Consider the following 24,042-nt stretch of genomic DNA (forward strand, 5'->3'; position numbering starts at 1 on the left):
CGATCCCCTTCAGCATGTCTAGACTGTGTACTCCTCTGCTTAGTTGCTGCCTGAACCTCAGAGCCTCTTCAGCATTTTGTGTGTAATCATCTTTGTATTTCCAGCAAATGCAGAATCTCTTTTGTTTCAGATCTGTTTCAGAACACGAAATGCCTGTTGATATTGAGTGTATCGTTTATGGGAGCCGCTTTCTGCGTTAAGAAAGCTGCTGAGTTTTCTACACAGAATAAAAAACTGAGATATGGACGTGGAACCGGTCCCTGCAGAATCTTTTAATGGCACCATACTTACCCATAAATCACCACGTTTAAAATTTCGCTGTCGTTTGAAGCACCGATCAAATGCGCAGGCGTCAGAATCGCAGCCGTCTCCGATAAATACGCATGCGCGCAGTATACAAAATGTCGGGAGGATCGGAAAGGTAAGGGTTTTTCTGACTCTAATTGGGTGACAATTGCTGTGAGAACCGGAGGCTGTCGCCCGCAAACTCAGCACAGGCCAGATTTTTTCTCCTCTCTCAGCCCCACGATCCGTACACGGGCCCCGGGGAGCTTCCGGCTAATCAGGGAACGGGAGCAGATAGATCTCTCAGACGGAGCTGAGCTCCAGATATCTGAATGCAAGGATTAGGAACTCGGAAAAAGAGAACAAAATCTTTCTATCAGCTGTTGAGAAAATCAATTTTGTTCTATCTCCAACCGCAGCAAGTGAAAATCTGCAGAAGCTGGAACTCTTTTAATGCTGGAACAGCATTAGTACTCTTTTCCATAGATTCAGCCCGGCCTGCTGAGTTCCTCCAGCATTTTGTGTGTGTTGCTTGTTCTACCTCCTCTTGTTCTGGACTTTTCTACACGTGAGGACATGTTTTGACCCGTTCTGTCTTGGTACATAATGATATCAAACACCTTTATCCTGGGCAACAAGTAGCCTTCAAATCACAAATATGCCAGACTCTAGTGAGTCAAACTGCTGCCCTTCCCTTCATATTCATTGGCATTGCCATAACCGAGTTCATCACCGTCCCTCACTTGAGGGAGGGTTCAGCGGAAATATTTATGTAAAATACAGAAACTGGTTGTACCTGTTTGCATTTTGGTGATGCAAAATTTGCTGGAGAATTTGCAAGTGGGAAGAAGGGGAGTGATATTTGGAAGTCTGACTTTTTAAAGCATCATTTAGCAAGAAAATTGCACACAGTGACATACAAAAGTCTGGGCACCCCTGCTCAAAATTTCTGTTCCTGAGAACAGCTAAGCGAGTAAAACAATGACCTGATTTCCAAAAGGCATAAAGTTAAAGATGACACATTGTTTAATATTTTAAGCAAGATTACTGTTTTGCATCCATCATTTACAGTTTCAAAATAATAAAAAAGGAAAAGGGCCTGAGTTTGGACACCCTCCATAGTCAGTGCTTAGTAACAACCCTGTTGGCAAGAATCACAGCTTCTAAATGCTTTCTGTCGCCAGCCAAGAGTCTTTCAATTCTTGTTTGGGGATTTTTGCCCATTCTTCCTTGCAAAAGGCTTCTAGTTCTGTGAGATTCTTGGGCCGTCTTGCCTGCACTGCTCTTTTGAGGTCTATCCACAGATTTTCGATGATGTTTAGGTCAGGGGCCTGTGAGGGCCATGGCAAAACCTCCTGAGGTAGTCCATTGTGGATTTTGAGGTGTGTTTAGGATCATTATCCTGTTGTAGAAGCCATCCTCTTTTCATCTTCAGCTTTTTTACAGACGGTGTGATGTTTGCTTCCAGAATATGCTGGTATTTAATTGAATTCAATTTCCCTATACCAGTGAAATATTCCCATGCAACTGGCTGTAACACAAGCCCAAAGCATGATCAATCCACCCCCTTGCTTAACAGTTGAAGAGGTGTTCTGTTCATGAAATTCTGCACCCTTTTTTTCTCCAAACATACCATTGCTCATCGTGGCCAATAAGTTCTTTTGTAACTTCATCAGTCCACAGGATTTGTTTCCAAAATGCATAAGGCTTGTTTAGATGTTCCTTTGCAAACTTCTGATGCTGAGTTTTGTGGTGAGGATGCAGGAAATTTTTCTTCGGATGACTCTTCCATGAAGGTCATATTTGTGCAGGTATCGCTGCACAGTAAAACAGTGCACCACCACTTCAGAGTCTGCTAAATATTCCTGAAGGTCTTTTGCAGTCAAACGGGTGTTTTGATTTTCCTTTCTAGCAATCCTACGAGCAGTTTTCTCGGAAGGACTTCTTGGTCTTCTGACCTCAAAATGACCTCCACCATTCCTGTTACCTGACATTTCTTAAGTACATTACGAACTAAGGAAATGGCTAACAGAAAACTCTTTGCTGTCTTCTCTTGCTTTGTGGGCATTATGTATTTTAATTTTCAGAGTGCTAGGCAGGGACTTAGCGGAGCCCATGGCTGCTGATTGTTGGGCCAAGGTTTGTGGAGTCGGTATTTATAAGGCTTTGAAATTTGTAACACCTGGCTTTTCCACAATAACGGGTGGGACACTTTAGAAACTGTTGTAGGAGGAATTATCTGGCAGAGCTAAGTCAAAGGTGTGATAGGGGATTCGATAGTTAGGGGAACATAACTAGAAGAGGATTAACGTCCTAGTGGTAAGGCTTGCAAGTGCTAGTGGGAGAGTCAAACTAAAGTTGCAGGCAGAGAGGGAGCCAGAATGACAGAACAAATAATGGAGGGGGTTAATTGAATTGAATTGGCTTTATTACTTATATCCTTCATATACCTGAGGAGAAGAAACATTTACATTACGTCTCTGACTAAATGTGTAATGTGCAATTTATAGTCATAATAAATAGTGTGTACAACAGGCAGTCAACATAACATAGAGATACAGGATGAATCAGGATGAATTAGTCAGTCTGATGGCTTAGTGGAAGAAGCTGCCCCAGAGCTTGCTGGTCCTGGCTTTGGGATGTCTGCACCACTCTCTGCAGAGTCCTGCGATTGAGGGAAGTACAGTCCCCATACCAGGCAGTGACACAGCCAGTTACAATACTCTCAATTGTAGCCCTGTAGAAAGTTCTTAGGATTTAGGTCCCTATTTCAAACTTTTCAATGCTCTGAAGTGAAAGAGCACTGTTGTGTATTTGTCACCAGACAACCAGTGTGTATGGAACATATATTATTATATTGTAGCCATTACAGGAACTTGGCTCCAGCCAACAGTCTGAGGAATTTAGAGCGACAAATTTTTCTCTAGTGATCGCAGACTATGCCAAGAAACAAAGCTTGATATATTAAGTGATTTTAGTTTTCCATATATTGACTGAGACTCCTATACCGTAAAAGGGTTAGTTGGGGTAGAGTTTGTCAAATGTGCCCATAATCGGAATGTAGAATTCCCAATGTAGAAATGTGCAATAGGCTGTTAGGAAATGATCTAGGGCTGGTGACACAGAATAGTGCTCATAATGCCATGAGATTCCAAGTAATTATGGAAAAAGAGAGGTCTGGACCACGGGTTGAGATTCTAAATTGGAGAAAGGTCAATTTTGATGGCATCAGAAAGGATCTGACAAGTGTGGATTGGGACAGGCTGTTTTCTGGCAAATGTGCACTTGGTGAGTGGGAGTTCTTCAGAAGTGAAATTTTGCAGGTGTAGAGTTTGTACGTGCCTGCAAAACTAAAAGTAGAAAGGTAACTGGTGCAGGGAACCTTGGTTTTCAAGAAATATTGAGGCCCCGGATATTTTGTTCCTCTAAATACTTTAGACAGTTGGGTGCTACCAAGACTCAGTAATGACTGCAATATCGTAATTCCACACCGTGAGCTCATCCGACAATTTTTTCAGTTGTCTTCTCTTGGTTTTTAAAAGCTTCCCAATAGTTTCTGCTCTTTTGTTTGCCATCTCTTTGGCTTTTATGTTGGCTTTGGCTTCTCATTTCAGCCACGGTTGTGTCCTCCTGCCTTTCCAATGCTTCCACTTCTTTGGGATGTGTCTATCACTCAGCTCCCGAGTTGCTCCCAGAAACTCCAGCCATTGATGCTCCATCGTCATTCCTACCAGATTCCCCTTCCAGTCAGGTTTGGCCTGCTTCTCTGTCACAGAAACGTGGAGAAGGTCAGAACAGAAACATGCCCACTCTGGACGATCAGAATGGTAATCTGTACGGGAGACAAAATAGATGGGGGAGGTTTTAAATAGCAGTTTTGCATCCGTATTGACTCAGGAGATGGACACAGAGTCGATAGAGGTGAGGCAAAGCAGCATCAACTTCAGAGACCCTGGACAGATTACAGAGGTGGAGGTATTTGCTGTCTCAAGGCAAATTAGTGTGGATAAATTCCCAGGGCTTGAAATGTAGATCCCTGGCACCCTGTGGAAGGCAAGTGCAGGAATTGTTGGGATCCAAGCACAGATATTTAAATCATCCTTAGTGACAGGTGAGGTACTGGAGGATTGGAGGACAGACAATGTTGTTCCACTGTTCAAGAAAAGCTCTAAAATTAAGCTAGGAAGTGATATGTTGGTGAATTTCACAGCAGTAGTGAGAAAGTCATTGGGACATATGTGTAGGAACCGGATATATAAGTATTTGGATAGATGTGGACTGATTAAGGATAGACAGCATGGCTTTGTGCATGATAGGTCATGTCTAACCAATCTAATGGAGCTACTCGAGGAAGATATCAGGAAAGTGGATGAAGACAAGGCAAGTGGATGTTGTCTACATGGACTTTAGCAAGGCACTTGACAAAGTCTCATATGGGAGTTTGGTCAAGAAGGTTCAGTCACTCAGCATTCAAGATGAGACAGTAAATTGAATGAGACACTGTCTTTGGGAGAAGCCAGAGTGTGGTAGCAGATGGTTGCCTCTCTGACTGGAGGCCTGTGACTAGTGGTTGCAAAAAGGATCAGTGCTGGATCTGTTGTTGTTTTTCATCTATATCAGTAATCTGGATAGCAAATTTGTGGATGACAACAAGACTGGTGGTGTAGTGGACAGTGAGGAGGACTATCAGGGCTTTCAGTGTGATCTGGACCAGGTGGGAAAATGGTTTGAGAAATGGAAAATGGAATTTAATGCAGACCAGTGTGAGTTGTGGCACTTTGGTCTGACCTACCAAGGGAGGTCTTTCACAGTGACTGATCGGGCACAGGGGAGTGTTATAGCAGAAAGGGACCTCTTGAAGAAGAAAGTCCTTAATTCACTGAAAGTGGTATCACAGTTAGATAGAGACGGAAGGGAAGATTTTAGCCCAATGGCCTTCATGAACAAAAATACTGACAACAAAAGATGGATGTTATGTTGACTTGCAGAAGACATTGCTGAAGCCTAATTTGGAGTACTGAGTGCAGTTTTGTTCACAACCTACAGGAAAGATGTAAGGACTTTGAAAGAGTTCAGAGAAAATTCACAAGGATGTTGCCATGTCTGGAGGACTTGTGTTATAAGGAAAGATTGAACAGGTCAGGACTTTATTCCTTGGAATGTAGCAGATTGAGGAGAGATTTGATTGTGATAGAGGGGCATAGATAGTGTAAATGCAAGCTGGCTTTTACCACTGAGATGGGGTGGGATTACAACCAGAGGCCCTGGGTTCAGGATGAAAGGTGAAATGTTAAGGGTAACATGAGGGGAAACTTCTTCATACGGTCAGTCTTCCGGGTGTGGAATGAGCAGACAGCGCAAGAAGTGCATGCAAGCTCAATTTCAACATTTCAGAGGTTCATGTAGGTACCTGGATGGTAGGGGTATGGGAGTGGGCAGATTAAATAGTTCAGCACAAACTAGATGGCCCAAAGGGCCTGTTTCTGTGTTGTAATTTTCTACAAGAATCTGAAATATTACAAAAATTCACTCTGTCTTTTTAACAGCTGTGGAGACCAACCATTCACCTCAACAGGAATTTTTTATATAGCGTTAAAACTGTGGCACTTAAAGTTAATAATACATAAAAAAAAAATCCCAGATGCACATCAAGAAAGACTATTTGTGTGAGACTGTTTCAGTTACTGTGGGGCCAGGCACCCATGCAGCTTACCAGGAACAGAGAATAATACCAATGGAGAGAGTCCAACTCAGCCAAGGTACAAATTGGAGATGGCAGAAATGCCCCATTCTTATAGAAACAGGAACAACATTAGGGAATTGATGGTCATTCCAGACTGTGCCCAGTCAGGAGATGATTTATCTGTCCAACCTGGGTTTAACCTCACTGTATCAGTGTGATTCCAGATCAAACCTTGGCAACTCAAGTAATCACATCTGAAATGTTGTCCTAAACCCATTGATGGATTTTGTAAATCTTTTACAGGTTAAAAATGAGAAGGAATTTATCTCCAGGAAGCTCAAACATGGCACACCAGTTTTGTTGTCTCTGTCCAGATATTTAAGAAGTGGGGTGAGGGATTCAATCGACCATCCTTCCTGCTCAGACTGTGGGGAGGGATTCACTCGATCATCCTTCCTGCTCAGACTGTGGGGAGGGATTCACTCCGTCATCTGACCAACTGGCACGCCCGTCATTTTACACAGGAGAGAGGCCGTTCACCTGCTCAGACAGTGGGAATGTATTCACTCGGTCATCACAATTGAAGGTACATCAGCACATTCACACTGGGCAAGGCCATTCACCTGTACTGTGTGTGAGAAAGGATTCAGTCAGTCTTCCCACCTGTGGACACACCAGTCAGATCACTCTGGGCAAAGGCTGGTGATCTGCTGAATATCTGGGAAAGGATTCACTCAGTCATCTGACCTAATGGCACACCAGCGTGTTCACACTGGGCTGAGGCCGTTCACCTGCTCACAATGTGGGAAGGGATTCACTCAGTCATCCCACCTGCACAGTCACAAACGAGTTCACACTGGGGAGAAGCCATTCACCTGCTCAGTCTGTGGGAAGGGATTCACTCAGTCATCCACACTACAGAGTCATCAGCGAGTTCACACTGGAGAGAGGCCATTCACCTGCTCAGAGTGTGGGAAGGGATTCACTCGGTCATCCCAACTACTGGCACACCAGCAAGTTCACACTGGGGAGTGGCCTTTCACCTGCTCAGAATGTGGGAAAGGATTCACTAAGTCATCCAGCTTACTGGTACATCAGCGAGTTCACACAGGGGAGAAGCCATTCAGCTGCTCAGTCTGTGGAAAGAGATTCATTCAGTCATCTTACCTGCAGAGTCATCAGCGAGTTCACACAGGGGAGAAGCCGTTCAGCTGCTCAGTGTGTGGGAAGAGATTCACTCAGTCATCCCACCTACAGAGTCACCAGCGAGTTCACACTGGGGAGAGGCCGTTCACCTGCTCAGACTGTGGTAAGAGATTCACTCAGTCTTCCACCCTACAGAGTCATCAACGAGTTCACACTGGGGAGAGGCCGTTCACTTGCTCAGAATGTGGGAAGAGAGTCACTGATTCATCTGCCCTACAGAGACATCAGCGAGTTCACACTGGGGAGAAGCCGTTCACCTGCTCAGAATGTGGGAAGAGATTCACTGATTCATCCACCCTACAGAAGCATCAGCGAGTTCATACTGGGGAGAAGCCGTTCACCTGCTCAGAATGTGGGAAGAGATTCACTCAATTATCCAATCTACAGAGACATCATCGAGTTCACACTGGGGAGAAGCCGTTCACCTGCTCAGTCTGTGGGAAGAGATTCACTGATCCATCCACACTACTGAGTCATCAGCGAGTTCACACTGGGGAGAAGCCATTCACCTGCTCAGAATGTGGGAAGGGATTCACTCGGTCATCCTACCTACAGAGTCATCAACAAGTTCACACTGGAGAGAAGCCGTTCACCTGCACAGAATGTGGGAAGAAATTCACTTGGTCATCCACACTACAGAGTCACCAGCGATTTCACACCGGGGAGAAGTCGTTCATCTGCTCAGACTGTGGGAAGGGATTCACTGACTCTTCCACCCTACAGAGACATCAGCGAGTTCACACTGGGGAGAAGCCATTCACCTGCTCAGAATGTGGGAAGGGATTCACTCAGTCATCCCACCTACTGGAACACAAGTTAGTTCACACTGGGGAGAAGCCGTTCACCTGCCCAGAATGTGGGAAGAGATTCGCTCACTCATCCAACCTACAAAGTCATCAGCGAGTTCACACTGGGGAGAAGCCGTTCACCTGCTCAGAATGTGGGAAGAGATTCACACACTCTTCCACCCTTCAGAGACATCAGCGAGTTCACACTGGGGAGAAGCCGTTCACTTGCTCAGAATGTGGGAAGGCATTCACTCAGTCATCCCACCTACTGGCGCACCAGTCAGTTCACACTGGGGAGAGGCTGTTCACCTGCTCAGACTGTGGGAAGGGATTCACTCAGTCATCCAACCTACAGAGACATCAGCAAGTTCACACTGGGGAGAAGCCGTTCACCTGCTCAGTCTGTGGGAAGAGATTCACTCAGTTATCCCAACTACTGGAACACAAGTCAGTTCATAGTGGGGAGTGGCCATTGTTATGAATCCCTAGGTTTCGTTTGATATGGACTGTCATTTTAAGAGAGATTTAGAAGGTGAATCAGTCTGACTTGCAGCTTGTTTACATCACTCGCAGCTTGTTTTGTTTTAACCGAGGACACAGACACTCAGATTCAGATGGAGACGGATGAAAAATGGAAGGATTGAAACCAGGGAACTAGTGGCCAAAGGTCACTGTTTAGAACTTTCCTGTGCCCACAAGGGTGGGTTAATTATCCATTCACTGTACATCGAATGTGTGGTTGTCACCTTGTTTGATCCATAGACGTGTATCTGATTTGAGGTATCCTGTGAAGTCCACTTATGTGTTAACCCTTGCCTGGGTGTGACGTGGTCATTCATTTGAAGATGATACCCCTCATGACAAGTCACTTTCGGTGATAATTTGTATGTAGATTTGTAAAGATGACTGATAAAATCTACAGCAACTGGTCTCTCATTTTACCACTGCGGAACTTGTAGAACAGACAGACAGACAGACAGACAGACAGACGTACTTTATTGATCCTGAGGGAAATTGAGTTTCATTTCAGCCGCACCAACCAAGAATAGTGTAGAAATATAGCAATATAAAACCATCAATAATTAAATAATAATAAGTTAATCTTTGCAAGTGGAAATAATTCCAGGACCAGCCTATTGGCTCAGGATGTCTGGCACTACGAGGGAAGGTTAGAAAAGTTTGATGGCCACAGGCAGGAATGACTTCCTGTGACGCTCAGTGTTACATCTCGGTGGAATGAGTCTCCGGCTGAATGTACTCCTGTGCCTAACCAGTATATTATGGAGCGGATTGGAGTCATTGTCTAAGATGGCATGCAACTTGGACATCATTCTCTTTTACGACACCACCGTCAGAGAGTGCAGTTCAACCCCCGCAACATCACTGGCATTACGAATGAGTTTGTTGATTCTGTTGGTGTCTGCTACCCTCAGCCTGCTGCCCCAGCACACAACAGCAAACATGATAACACTGGTCACCACAGCCTCGTAGAACATACTCACCATCGTCTGGTAGATGTCAAAGGACCTCAGTCACCTCAGGAAATAGAGTCGGCTCTGACCCTTCTTGTAAACAGCCTGTGTGTTCTTTGAGCAGTCCTGTTTATTGTCAATTCGTATCCCCAGGTATTTGTAATCTTCCACCATGTCCACACTGACCCCTTGGGTGGAAACAGGGGTCACCAATGCCTTAACCCTCCTCAGGTCCACCACCAGCTCCTTAGTCTTTTTCACAGTAAGCTGCAGATGATTCTGCTCGTACCATGTGACAAAGATTTCCACCATAGCTCTGTACTCAGCCTCATCTCCATTGCTGTTCGACATAACTGCCTTCTCTCGACATTTACCCTGAATTACAAATATCTCTCTCATCACCTATTTTGTGGATGAACTGAACATTCATACTTTACCATCTGAAGACTCCAAGCCTTGTTTCCCCCGAGCTCAATAGTTTGGGAGTTATATTTACACACATATATACACATAACACTGTTAATTTTCATTTAATTTGCTGAAGTTACTATAGTATAAATGGATACTAATAAGCATTGTTGTTTTCACATCAAAAACAGACTCCAGTAGTAGTCTGTTGCTGCTGGTTCGTTTCTGAAGCGTTAAGGTTCGTAACAAAATGGGGCCTGCTTCTGGGATATGATCAAATTTGAGGATTGATTAATTATCAATTTCATTGGGGAAATCTCTTTTGATTTATTTCTGTTTGGAAAATTTGCAGCAATGGATGTTGATCGATGTCAGGAAGCGCCAACCTCTGTGGCATTAGAGGACGCCAGAAGGGTTGAGTTGTTGAGTATTGCTGAAAGGTTAAAACTTGCTAAGGTGAAATTGACAATGAGGAGATGCAGAGGATAACAGCTGAACATTATGTATCTGAGGGTGTGTTTAAAGTGGAGGAGTTGGAGGGGTTTCCTGAAAGTAAACCTCGTGAGCTTGAGCCCCAGTACAAGTGCGAAAAATTAAAGATTGAGGCTGCGGAAAGGCAGAGGCAGTTTGAGGCTAGAGAGGCAGAAAAACAGACAGAAAATTGTCTCATAAAGTGTGATAAAGGGAAAGGCTTAGCATGCCTATACTGCTTTGCCAGTTGATGAAGCAGCTGATTTTTTATACTGCACCAATCATCGCCACTGGGCTATAAACGTGCAAGAGCAGTGTGTGGTTCAGTGCTTTGCTCAAAAACACTCACACTGCCTCGGCTGAGGCTCGAAAACATGACCTTCAGATCACTAGTTCAACACCCTAACCAGCTGGCCATGCACCACACATTATGACCTAGTGAAGCAGGCTGTGCTCAAAACTTATGAGTTGGTCCCAGAAGCATAAAGGCAAAAGTTTAGATATTTGAAGAAACCTGTGAAACAGACTTATATGGAATTTGCTTATGAGTAATTTGTGTGTATTGCCCGCTGGTGCACATATAAAAAATATAAATAATGATTTTAACAGCTTGAACGAGTTGGTTTTAACTGAAGAATCCAAAAAGTGTGTCCCTGATGACATAAAGATGTATTTAGATGGAAATGATGCTGCCACTATGCAGGAGTCTGCTAAATTAGCAGATCAGTCAAGGTTATGGTTACCCTGAATTAGAGTTTCGAAAAGAGTAGCAGGGATAACCAGGGTAAACCAGAAATTAATGCTGGGATTTGTCACAGTTGTCAAGTTTTGGCTAAACCTCATCAGGTCACCCCAGTGGCCCCACTCCGACCTATACCTGCATTCTGTGAACCCTTTTCTAAAGTTATAGAGAATTATGTTGGCCCATTGCCAAAGCCTAAAGATGGCCATCAGTATCTGCTAACTATTATGTGTACTGCGTCCAGATTCCCAGAGGCAATACCTCTCAGAAATATTAAAGCTAAAACTGTGGCGAAGGCTCTTACTGAGTTTTTTTTTACTTTATTCGATTTGCCTCAAGAAATCCAGTCTGATCAAGGAAGTAATTTTACATCTGGGTTATTCCAACAGGTAGTTTCTGAACTGGGAGCAAAACAAATCACATCGTCTACATACCATCCGGAATCACAAGGGGCTTCAGAAAGATTTCACTCTACCCACAAAACAATGATTAAGACATACTGTGTTGAAAATGGAAACGACTAGGATGAAGGAATACATTTGCTTTTGTTCGCAGTAAGAGAGTCGGTTCAGGAATCATTGGGCTTTACTCCATTTGAACTCGTATTTGGACGCAGAGTGAGGTGACCTTTGACCTTGTAAAAGGAGCGGTGGATTGGTGGGGATTTACATGTTAACTTGTTAGACTATGTTTTAAATTTCAAAAATAAACTACACCAATTCTGTGGTCTAGTGAGACAAAACTTAAAGATTTCTCAAAACAAAATGAAGTGTTGGTTTGATAAGCAGGGTTGCGAAAGAAAATACCAGGTGCGAGATAAGGTGCTTGCCTTATGTTGACGAATCCACTTCAGGTGAAATTCAATAGACCGTATGAAATAGTCTCTCAATTTAATGATGTGAATTATGTTATTACAACACACAACCTACGTAAACTAACACACCTGGCCCACATAAATATGATAAAGCCTTGTTTTGACAATCAGGCACCATCTGTGAGTGTTGTTGTCAAAACATATGAATCTGGCAACCCTGAGCTTGAAACAATTGACTCGTCTGAGACTTTTCACAAGCCAAACGTGGTCCCAGTTAGGCTAATGAACTCCGTTGTTCCAGAAAACATTGATAACAAGTCGGCTCATCTGCAGCCAAAGCAACAACAACAGCTGAAGGAATTAATTCTGAAGTTTAAAGATTTCTTTCCCGATGTTCGCAAGCAAACCACGGTCTCATTACATGATGCAGATATTGGTCAAGCCAAACCGATTAAACAACACCCATATCGCATGAACGTAGAGAATGTAAATTGGCTGAGCAATTGTTGTAAGCGTGGAAACAGATTCAGTAGGTCTCAGGGGCACAGATTATGGGAAGGTAAATGAAGTAACAAAAACAGATGCCTATCCTATCTCTAGGATAGATGATTGCATCGATAAAGTTGGAATAGCTAATTTCTTACACTGTTGACAGGGTATTGGTGTGTTCCATTGACGGACAGACATAGAGAAATTTCTGCCTTTGCGACACCATCTCGGTTGTATGAATACAATGTTTTGCCTTTTGGAAAGAAGAATGCTCCAGGAACATCCCAGAGAATGATTAATTTTGAAATTCGAGGGTTAGAACACACAGATGCCTATATTGATGACTTAGTCACAGGGAGTGACACTTGGGAAGAGCATATCTCTGATTGGTAAGAAGGCTCAGAAGGTTTCTGGGAATGGATGGATATTATCGTAAGTTCTGTAAGAACTTTCCTGCTCTCGCTCTTCCTCTGACTAATCTCCTGAAGATGGGTGAAAAGTTTGTTTGGACTGAACCTTGTCAGGAGGCATTTGATCGATTGAAAGATATTATTTGAGATTAGGCCAATCAATGTAGTATTCTCAGCAAATTTAATTAGCAGATTGGAGCTGTGGGTGGCAACACAAGTCATGGGTGCACAGAGAGTAAAGGAGAGGGCCAAAGTGACAACCCTGTGGGGTATGTGTGCTGAGGGTCAGAGAGACAGAGGAGATGGAGCCCACTCTTACCACCTGCTGGTGATCTGACAGGAAGTCCAGGATCCAGCTACACAAGGCAGGGTGAAGGCCGAGGTCTCTGAGCTCCTTGTCGATACTTCATGCCTTTGTATGGCTTCTGCTCTGCCCATGACTGCAAGGAACTGCAGAGAACTTTGGAGAGCAGAGAACATCAGAGAAACAAGCCTCCACTCCATGGACTCTCCCTACACTTCCCCTCCCTCGGAAAAGCAGGCCATGTACACAAAGAACCTCATAACCTGGACATTCTTGCTGCAAACCCGCTCCCACATTGGCGGAGAGATACAAAAGCCTTAAAGTGCGTAACACCAGGCTGAAGGATGGCTTCCTGTCTGCAGTTATAAGCCAAATGAATGATAAAATGGACTCGGCCTCACAATGTAACTCGACGTGACCCTGCACCATATGTCTATCTGCACTGCACTTTCTCTGCAGCCATAATACTTTGTTACAGTTATTTTTTTGTTGTCTATGAGCTCAATGTACTGTTGTAATGTATCGATCTGTGTGGATGGTACATCAGGCAAGATTTTCACTGTAGCTCAGTACGTGATGATAATAAACAAATACACCACTTTAATTGTGTGGAAATATTAGACAGACTGAGCTTCTGCTCCGGAACCACAGAAGGAAACTGACCAGTTGTCATTTCTGTGGAAAGCAAATATATGGAAAATGCTTCAATCTCACATTACGATCTGCGGTAACTGGGATCAGGTGACCGGTGGTGGGTCTCCCATATCAATATCAGAATCAAGTTTAATAGCACCAGCATATGCCATGAAATTCGTTGTCTCTGCGGTAGCAGTAGAACCTAATTAACAAAAGATCTTAACAATTGTGACTTAAAGTAAGTATATATATATAGTACAAAAATATAAAAAAAATGTAATAAGCTATTCTAATTGTGTAAATGTAATAATCTAATTTAATTGTGTGGAGCTATTTGATCCGGATCTCACTGCGTTCTCTGAAAGGGACAAAGGTGAAGCTACACGTACACGTCGAGCAGTGACCCGCAAATGCTGCAGATCTGCAGAAAAACGTGAACAGGAAACGGGATCAGGTGACGGGTGGAGGGTCTCCCTCCTGAACTGGTGACTCTGCTCCTCGGCCCTAACATGCTGCCCGACCCATCCTCCGCATTCCCCACATTATTCCATATTTACACCAGATACATGTCTACTTTTCCACACCATATCTACCCCGATCCCTTTCCCTCCACCCCCAGGTCACAGAGTCACGGGCTCGATTCCCATCCCCTTTTTCAGAGACTGGGATCACTGGTTCAACCGGTAATGATGTTCTGCATTTCAATGTGTTCACCTCTCAGTCCTCGATTCTCTAAATGACATTTAGAGTTACCACATTTGATCTTTCTTCAGGTTATGACCCCACCTCTCCAGGGATCAGTCAAGTGAATCTTCATTGCACTCTCTATAACAAATACTCTCTAACCTCATTGTTTATGGAATTAATTTCCATCTTCTGCAGCTCCGTGTTGCCCCAACCACTGAGCTCCCACCCCTGTCACTATTTTCACCTTCCACCTCCCCCCTCACCTGAATCCACCTCTCACTCCCCAGCTCATGCCCCATCCCTACCCCTCACCTCTTTTCTCTGACTATTTCCCCTCCACTCTCAGTCCAGAGGGAGGGTCTCGGCCCGAAATGTTTACGGTCCATCTCCCTCCACAGATGCTGTCCGACCCACTGAGTTCCTCCGGCAGTTTGCTCTTTGGTCTGTATAACCCGTGTTAATATGGGGAGCGGGATTTTACACCATATTGCAGGGTTAGGGTTAATGGACTTTTCGGTGAGACGACAACATTAATCAGGGGTTTCATCACTGAATCCAGTGTTGTGGGATGTAAAGTCCCCTGTTATGTGTACGGCTGTGCCGTGTTGTTGGTGGAGTGGACAGCGTGGTGTTTGTCTCGATTCGGGTCACAACACCAGAATTGCCAGCGGGATCCACACACAGTGTATTAGTCAACAGAAAACCTCTCGTCCCTGCAGTCTTTGTCTCCTGGTAAACTCAACACCCTGACAGTGTGGACCATAGATACCCCTTCCTCTCAGAGTCAGGGAATCACTCAGACAGCTGATCGCTGAGAGGAATTATATTTATTGGTCATTAAAGTTCACCCAGATTCGTTTGGACGGATTTGATGTGGACTTCGGGGTGTCACAGTGAAAGGGCCGGACGGCCGAACTCCCTCCGTTGTCCAAACATCCTTCCAGGTGAGGCGACACTTCACCTGTGAATCTTCCGGGGTCGCCCGTTGTGTCCGCTGCTCCCGATGCGGCCGCCTCGACACTGGTGACACCGGCTCCTCCGCAGTTGTGCGGGGTAGGGGTGATTTTTAACGGGTGTCGATATTTTTCTTCCCTTTTGTGCGGGGGGGGGGGTGGGTTTTGGGGGTTGATGATCGGGATGCCGTCCTTTCTGATGCGGGGGGTGGGGAGGTAGTTTCATTTTTTTCTCTCTCTGAACGACTTTAACGTTTTCTTTGTTTTGTGGTTCTCTGGAGAAGGAAAAAAAAAAACAGCGTTATTTATGAATTCCTGCTTTGATAATAAATTAATCTTTCAACCATCCACTCCGAGCGGGACTTCCCGGTGTCCAAACATTTCAATTCCGATTCCCATTCCCGTTCCGACGTGTCATCCCATCCCTTGCCAAGATGAGGCCATCCTCAGGGTGCGGGATCAGCAACTTGTATTCCGTCTGGGTGCCCCCACCCACCCTGATGGCATGAATATCGATTTCCCCTTCCGGTGAACAAATTTACCTCATACCCCTCCCTCCCACTCCCTCTCATCCCCTCTGTCTTTGTACGTCCTCTCACCTGCTTATCACTTCACTCTGGGTCCACTGCTCCATCCCTTTCTCAATATATTGAAGTGTACCTGTGAGTGTCGATACTCAAAATATCCTCACACGTCTGGTGTTACATGGTTCGACCTTCATACATCCAGTTTAGTGTTTAAATATATAAAAAGTTAAAGAAGCTAGAATCTTTACATAAATTATTATCGCAACTAAACGAATAGAAAATATTGTATTTTGGAAGTGACAAATGTTAATGGGAGGAGAGCAACCATTTGGGAGGTTTGGAAATGCATTTCATCTCGTTCATTGTCTCACTAAGTTACTCTTTTTCCTATCAACACAAAGAGAAAAAGAGCCTCTTTTCAATCAACTACAGTTGGTGGAGCGAGGCCAAGGAGTTAATCAGCTACTAATGATATGAAATGACGTTAAACCAGCTTGTAGCCTAGAATTTCTTTTCCATTTGGTTTCCAAAACAAAACTAAATTTATCCAGGTGTAGAAGAGGATTTTGGATGATTAGCTTGTGTATTTTTCTTTCATTATTTTCGACTCTTAAACATGGGTTTCAATGTTCATTCCGTGCTTAATATAGCTCCTTCCTGGAATCCAATGGTATCCATTGGAAAGAGCGGAAAAATGCTTGCATTTGTGTACAGGTATTTCCCAACTTCCTTGGACAACGGGACGAGCGAGAAGGAATTTCACAAATACCTAAATAAAAAACAGTCACAGCTCCAGGATTTCACCAAAAACAATCAAATATCCTAATGTTATTAGTGGTATTTCTCCCCACCAGCCAACACCCCCGCTTCTGTAAAATGCGCTCTATTTAATATGCGGGGTTGTTAAATTCCGCACTTGTTTATATTGACTTTTTTACAGAGGTGTCACAGCGGCGCTGCTGTGAGCTCTGGTAGCACTGCACCGCTGAATGTATGAGATAGTCCAGTGTTAAATGCAAAACCCTGAGCAGTGTCGATGGTCAGAGGGATCTTAGACTCCAAGTTCATCGCTCCCTGAAAGAGACTGCACAGATTGATCGGGTCGATAAGAAGGCAAATGGCATGGTTGTCTTTATTAGTTGAAGCACTGAGTTCAAAAGTCATGAAGTTGTGTTGCAGCTTTGTAAAACTTGTTAGCTCACATCTGGAGTGTTTCATACTGTTCTGGTCGCCCCCATTCTCGGAAGGATGTCCGGGCTTTGGAGAGGGCGCAGAAGAGGTTTACCAGGATACTCCCTGGATTAGAGGGCATGAGCTAATTCAAGAGGCTGGACAAACTTGTGTTGTTTTCTCCAGGCTGGGGTGAGACTGGATGGACGTTTACAAGATTACGAGAGGAATAGGTAGAGTGGACAGAGGGTATGTTTTTTCCTGGGGGTTTGAAATGTCTGACACATTTAAGGTGAGAGGAGATGTGAGGGGCAAGTTTGTTTATTTCCACAGAGTGCTAGGAAGCTGTAAACTATGCCTGGGATGTTAGACCCCACCAGTCACGTGATCCCATTTGCCCCTCCCATTTAACCATAGATGTAACAATCTCTTTGTGCATGTTCTCAATCTCCAGGTGGGTGGTCACGCATCCTCCATGTTGTGTTGGGGAAATCTGATGTTGGCCACTGAGTCCCGTTAACTTCCCCCCAACTGGCCTCGTTTCCTGAAGCTCCTCACATTTGACCTGGAGCTTTATGGGTGTTGTGTCTTCTCCCGGACTGGGGTGGGTGAGAAAGGAGAACGTCCCAGGTTGTGGGGATCTTTGATTTCACTGCCTGCTTTACCGAGAGACTGGGAAGTCTCGGGGTGAGAATGTTTCCTGTGATGTGCTGATCTGGACACAAGGACACACATGCAACCTCTGCCAAGGCTCGAACTAGCAACCTTCAGATCTCTAGATGAACGCCTTAACCACTTGGCCACGCGCCAACACATGTGATAGTAGAACACAAAAGAAAACACAATGTTTCCCTTTAAATTATCCTGGTACCAATTTGTTTGTTATTCCTGGAAATGTGTTCAGTACAGTTGTTGCTAACAAGGTGTACATAAGCAATCTCAGGAATGATCGGCTTTATGTATGAGGAGCATTTGATGGTTCTGGACCTGTGCTCACTGGAGTTCAGAGGGATGGTGGGGGTGGTGGAGGGATGTATGGTTAAGTAAACCTACTGAATGCTGAAAAGCCTGGATACAGTGGACATGGAGTGGATGTTTCCATTAGACAGCGAGTCTGTGATCTGACAGCACTGTCTCAGAGTAAAGATGCTTCTCTTTAAAACTGAGATGAGAAAAAATAAATTGGCCTTAAGGTGTCTGATCTGTGGAATTTGTTGCCACAGAGGTTGGTTGAGGCTCCAATTTGGATATATTTGTGACAGATTAATATATTCATGATTGCTGAGTAGCTTCAGGTTTACAGGAGGAAGACAGGGATATGGTGTTGGAATAAAAATCAGCCGTGGTTGAATGATGGGCAGACCAGATGTATCGAATCACCTAATTCTGTCTTATGTTTTACCATGACTGAATGATGGCTCCTTCTTATCCCATATCGTTCTGTGAGATGTGAGGGACAATAAAAGATTGTTCACTGAGATCGTTAAATCTGCCTTCAGTGTTTAAATTTCAGTGAGTTTTGTTCTTAGTAACATTAAGCAGAAAAGTTTAGTTCTCCTTTTCATTATTAATGTGCTTCATTGTCTCTCTGGTTAAAGTTAGACCTGTGGTGAGAGATTTATTGGAAGAAAAACACCAACTGGAGGCAAACCACGACTGAAGACGAGGGAACAGCAACAAGTGTACCAGCCCGAGGACTGAGAGCACCGACTGGAGAGAAACCAATCTGACTCGGAGATTCCAGTGATTCAGTCAGGAGAATGTTTGGTGAGTCTCGTTTACTCAAACACTGGTCATTTAGATATTACATACCTGTACAAAGGAAGGTAGGTAATAGTGGGGAGTGAGACTGAATGTGCCCAGAAGAACCAGTTATGCCTCTGTCAGACCCAGTTGCAATCAGTCCCGGTCTGGTAATGTGCTTCCAGCAGCCCAGCCCTTTGAAACCACTCCCATTCCCTCACAGTGGTTACTCAGTTCAAGATCTTACATCCTCTGATGCAGCTTTTGGTCAGTTCTGAGTGGGGAGAGGGAAAGAGAGGGGAGTGTTTATACTGACTGTCTTTCAAAAACATTAATTGTTTGAACTTGCTGCAATCTCTCTACCCATACCCTGTACTTTCTCAACCAAATTATTGACATAGATTACAAGTAGCAATGGGCATAACCTCAGGGAACGTCACTAAGCACGGGACTCGAGTCTAAGAAACAGTCTCTCACCATCACCCTCTGATTCCTACCACCCAGCCATTCCCAGGCTCTGGGGCTCTGTAACAAACTCAATGTTAACAGGAAGATTAGTCAGTGATTAAGATGATGAGAGAATTGTGGCCTCCTGAAAGGACATGCGAGCTGAGCTGTCTGATTCATTGGACCAGATCCACCCTCGTTGACAACGTAATTTACCCCTTGCCCATCCACCCACGTCATATCACTCACAGTACCCCAATTACCCTCCGTCCCGCCAGTGGCCCTACACCCTTCTGACCATTCATCCCACACCGACACATAGACAGGCCCCCTTCACCCACGTCCACCCTCCCAGCTTGGGGAACCACAACAAACTGATCCCGCGATCCCGACACAGTGCAAAACTAACACCAGGGATGCAAGACTGGAGAGCCCCGGAGCCTCCAGCTGTCCGGCTCGGTCCCGGCCTTTTGCCACTTGCAACCGGCCCTGAATTTACACAAACCCGAGATTAACCCCTTCCTCACCGCCACCTGAACAGGAGAAACACCCGCATCAGCTGGGGTTGAGCTGCAGTTGGTTCCGGTATGTGTTAAAGCTCCCCGCTGTCGGATATGGAGACCAGAATCGTACGCGGTAAAACCATATAACAATTACAGCATGGAAACAGGACGTCTCGGCCCTTCTAGCCTGTGCCGAACGCTTACTCTCACCTCATTCCACTTACCTGCACTCACCCCATATCCCTCCATTCCTTTCCTGTACATATACCTATACAATTTTTTTTTAAATGACAAAATCAAACCTGTCTCTACCACTTCCACTGGAAGCTCGTTCGACACAGTTACGACTCTCTGAGTAAAGAAGTTACCCCTCGTGTTGCCCCCTAATCTTTTGCCCCTTAACTCTCAACTCATGTCCTCTTATTTGAATCTCCCCTACTCTCAATGGAAAAAACCTGTCCACGTCAACTCTGTCTATCCCCTCATAATTTTAAATACCTCTATCAAGTCCCCCCACAACCTTCTACGCTCCAAATAATGAAGACCTAACTTGTTCAACCTTTCTCTGTAACTTGGGTGCTGAAACCCAGGTAACATTCTGGTAAATCTCCTCTGTACTCTATTGACATCTTTCCTATAATTTCGTGACCAGAACTGTATACAAAACTCCAAAACCTGGCCTCGCTAATGCTTTCTACAATTTTAACATCACATCGCAACTCCAATACTCAATGCTCTGATTTATAAAGGCCAGCATACCAAAAGCTTTCTTCACCACATGAGATTCCACCTTCAGGGAAATATGCACCATTATTCCTAGATTTCCTCACACTGTCTACAAGCTTTCTCTATTTGTGAACTAACCACTTCTCTCCTAGTCTCTTCAATTTCATTCCCACCCCCCAACCATTCTAGTTTAAAGTCTCCCCAGTAGCCTTCACAGATCTCCCGCCAGGATATTGATCCCCCTAGGTTTCAAGTGTAACCCGTCATTTTTGTACAGATTACTCCTGCCCCAAAAGAGGTCCCAATGATCAAGAAACTTGAATCCCTGCCCCCTGCTCCAATCTTTCAGCCACACATTTATCCTCCACCTCATTCCATTACTACTGTCACTGCCGCGTGGCACAGTCAGTAATCCCGAGATTACTCCAGCCCTCCCTTCTTGCTCCCTCTCTCCCTCACTCTCAATTCTCCCTCACCCCTTCCTTGTCATCACAAGGATGTTGCCAGGTCTGGAGGACTTGTGTTATAAGGAGAGATTGAACAGGCCAGGACTTTATTCCTTGGAATGTGGAAGATTGAGGGGAGATTTGATGGAGGTATACTACAATTATGAGGGTTAGAGATGGGGTAAAAGCAAGCTGGCTTTCTCCACTGAGATGGGGTGTGACTATAACCAGAGGCCATGGGTTAAGGGTGAAAGGTAAAACGTTCAGGGGAACATGAGGGGAAACTTCTGCCGGGTGAGATTCCAAAGAGATCACCAGCTCGTAACCCAGCACGCATGGAAAGCGTGCAGGAGAGCCGGCTGGATTCGAACTCAGGACCTTTCGTCCCGAAGTCTGGCATGATGCCACTATGCCACCAGCCAGGCCAGGAGATATTGACATGGCATTGAAACTGTGGCACTGTATATTAACATTACATAAAGGAAAACCCTAGCTACACGTCAACAAATGCTATTTAAGTGAGAGGGTTTCTGTTACTGTGGGGCCAGACACCCTTTCAGCTCAGTGGGAAGAGGGACTAATTCAAATGGACAGAGTCAAACAGAGCCAAGTCACAGATTGGAGATGGCATAAGTGCCCCATTCTTATAGAGCATCAGAGAGTTTGAGGGTCGTTCCAGATACCAGCACTGTGCCCAGTTAGAAGGTGATTTCTCTCTCCAACTTGTGTTGAACTTCACTGTAACAGTGTGATGTCAGATCGCACCTTAGCAACTCAAGTGATCTCATCTCAAATGTTGTCCTTCACGCACTGATGGATTTTTAACTCTTTTCACAGGTTAAAATCGACAAGGAATTTGTCTATGGGAATTCAAACACAACACACCAGTTGTGCTGTCTCTGTCTGGATATTTAAGGAGCAAGTGATTCAATCCGCCACCCTTCCTGCTCAGACTGTGGGAATGGATTCACTCAGTCACCTCAACTGAAACTACATACTGGGCACGGCCATTCATTTATTCTGTCTGCGGGAAGGGGTTCAGTCGGTCTTCCCACCTGTGGACACAGCAGGCAGTTCACACTGGGCAGAGGCTGGTCATCTGCTGAATTTGTGGGGAAGGATTCACTCAGTCATCTGGCCTAATGGCTCACCAGGGAGTTCACACCGGGCAGCGGCTGTTCGCCTGCTCAGACTGTGGGAAGGGATTCACTTGCTCATCTAAACTGAAGGTACATCAGCGTGTTCACACTGGTGAGAGGCCTTTCACCTGCTCAGACTGTGGGAAGGGATTCACTTGCTCATCCACACTAAAGGCACACCAGCGAGTACACACAGGGGTGTGGCCATTCACCTGCTCTGAATGTGGGAAGGGATTCAGTAAGTCATCTGATCTACAAAAACACCAGCGAGTTCACACTGGGGAGAGGCCGTTCATCTGCTCGGACTGTGGGAAGGGATTCAGTCATTCATCCACCCTACACAGTCACCAACGAGTTCACACAGGGTTGAGGCCATTCACCTGCTCAGAATGTGGGAAAGGATTCAGTCATTCATCCACCTTACAGAGACATCAGCGAGTTCACACTGGGGAGAAGCCATTCACCTGCTCAGAATGTGGGAGGGGATTCACTCAGTCATCTGATCTACATAACCACAAGCGAGTTCACACTGGGGAGCGGCCATTCACCTGCTCAGTCTGTGGGAAGGGATTCACACAGTCGTCCAAACTATTGGCACACCAGTCAGTTCACACTGGGGAGCGGCCGTTCACCTGCTCAGACTGTGGGAAAGGATTCACGCTGTCATCTAATCTACTGAGACACCAGCGAGTTCACACTGGGTAGAGGCCGATCACCTGCTCAGTCTTTGGCAAGAGATTCTCTCGGCCATCTCCACCAAATGTGCATGATTGTCAAGTCAAACTTGAGTTTCAAGAAGGTATCAAGGAAGAGCAAGAATTCACTCGCAGAGAGGACGGAACCTTCTGCCTGAGGGCGGTTTCTGCCCAGAACATTTGGGCGGACCCCGCAGCGTCACAGTGGCAGTCCGAGAGCAGCGTCACATCCCGCGGTAAGATGCCGAACTTTAAATAATTGTTGAGACTGTTTCAGGGAGAGGAGCACTGCTGTCACTGCGTTTGGGTGAACTCCGCCATCGGGATCATCGCACACAGGCACTTCTTGAAAACGGCGCAAGGCTTAAGAAGAGCTCGCGGACCTTCAAGAGGGTTCACCCAGTTTGGAATCATAACGATCCAGTAGAGAAACGGAGGAGCATGTCCGAAATCGTCTCCGAAGTTCGACAGGCAGCCAGTTTTTCACCTGATCCTAATGCTAATGCTACTGCCACTGCCTTATGACTTATGACTAACCTTGACTAGACTAATGACTGACTTACCGCTGGTTATTTATGACTACTGACTAATAATTATTAACTGCCACGCTTGCGAAAATAAAAATAAAAAAGGAAAAAGAAGGAAAGCTGTTTGGTCATTGAGTGGAATCCAGTTAAAACCTTCGGGTAGGCGTATTCAGTCCCTTGCAGGTGGGGAAGCTGCACATGGGAGCAAGAACTCCGACTTGACAGTGAAAAACTGGTTGACAGTGAAAATACTGCTTGACAACACTGTTTGACCAGGAAACAGAAATCTGGGAGCTTTGAGCAGGAACAGCAAGAGCAATAACCTGGAGTCCTGAAAAAGGAAGGAAATCAAGTTCAGATAAAACAACATCAAAGCATCACTAAAAAGTTGGAGTCCTGAAAAAGGAAGGAAATCAAGTTCAGATAAAACAACATCAAAGCATCACTAAAAAGTTGTACTCTCACCTGTGAAGCGGTACAACATCCTTGAAAGTAATTTTGATTCGGATTTCCAGTATCATTTTTTAATTTTTCATACATCGATAAAACTTCCAGGTAGAGCTTAGTTAGTTGGAGACAGAAAAAAATAAACACATAGCTTTTTTCCCGTGGCTCTGGAAGTTGATTAATTTTCAGCGTACATTGATGATCAATATAAATATATGTTCCTGCAGTGAGATTTGCTTTACTCAGCACGCGACCGGCCGGACGTTGTGGCCACAGAGAAACAGAGAACAGAGGGAAACAGAGGGAAAGAAACAGACTGTGACG

The 24,042-nt window shown here is 44.9% G+C and overlaps 2 protein-coding genes across 5 annotated transcripts; both read left to right on the forward strand.

The window, feature by feature from the left end:
- The first annotated feature begins 380 nt into the window (after positions 1–380).
- On the forward strand, positions 381–9,385 carry LOC132389869 (gastrula zinc finger protein XlCGF26.1-like). The gene is made up of 2 exons (XM_059962429.1): positions 381–421; positions 6,272–9,385. The coding sequence occupies exon 2, from the start codon at positions 6,719–6,721 to the stop codon at positions 8,441–8,443; it is 1,725 nt and encodes a 574-aa protein (XP_059818412.1). The 5' UTR covers positions 381–421; positions 6,272–6,718; the 3' UTR covers positions 8,444–9,385.
- On the forward strand, positions 2,825–23,342 carry LOC132389870 (zinc finger protein 229-like). Of its 4 annotated transcripts, none has more exons than XM_059962431.1 (3): positions 2,825–4,073; positions 18,644–18,812; positions 21,748–23,342. In XM_059962431.1, exon 3 carries the CDS (start codon positions 22,053–22,055, stop codon positions 22,752–22,754), a length of 702 nt encoding a protein of 233 aa, XP_059818414.1. In that variant the 5' UTR covers positions 2,825–4,073; positions 18,644–18,812; positions 21,748–22,052; the 3' UTR covers positions 22,755–23,342. The 4 variants fall into 4 exon arrangements, with proteins under 4 accessions (XP_059818414.1, XP_059818417.1, XP_059818413.1 ...); XM_059962434.1 differs by lacking the exon at positions 2,825–4,073 and adding an exon at positions 16,160–16,210; XM_059962432.1 differs by lacking the exon at positions 2,825–4,073 and adding an exon at positions 18,461–18,557.
- The last annotated feature ends 700 nt before the right edge of the window (positions 23,343–24,042 follow it).

Source organism: Hypanus sabinus, unplaced genomic scaffold, assembly GCF_030144855.1.
Source record: "Hypanus sabinus isolate sHypSab1 unplaced genomic scaffold, sHypSab1.hap1 scaffold_688, whole genome shotgun sequence".
In the NCBI taxonomy this organism is placed as follows: Eukaryota; Metazoa; Chordata; class Chondrichthyes; order Myliobatiformes; family Dasyatidae; genus Hypanus; species Hypanus sabinus.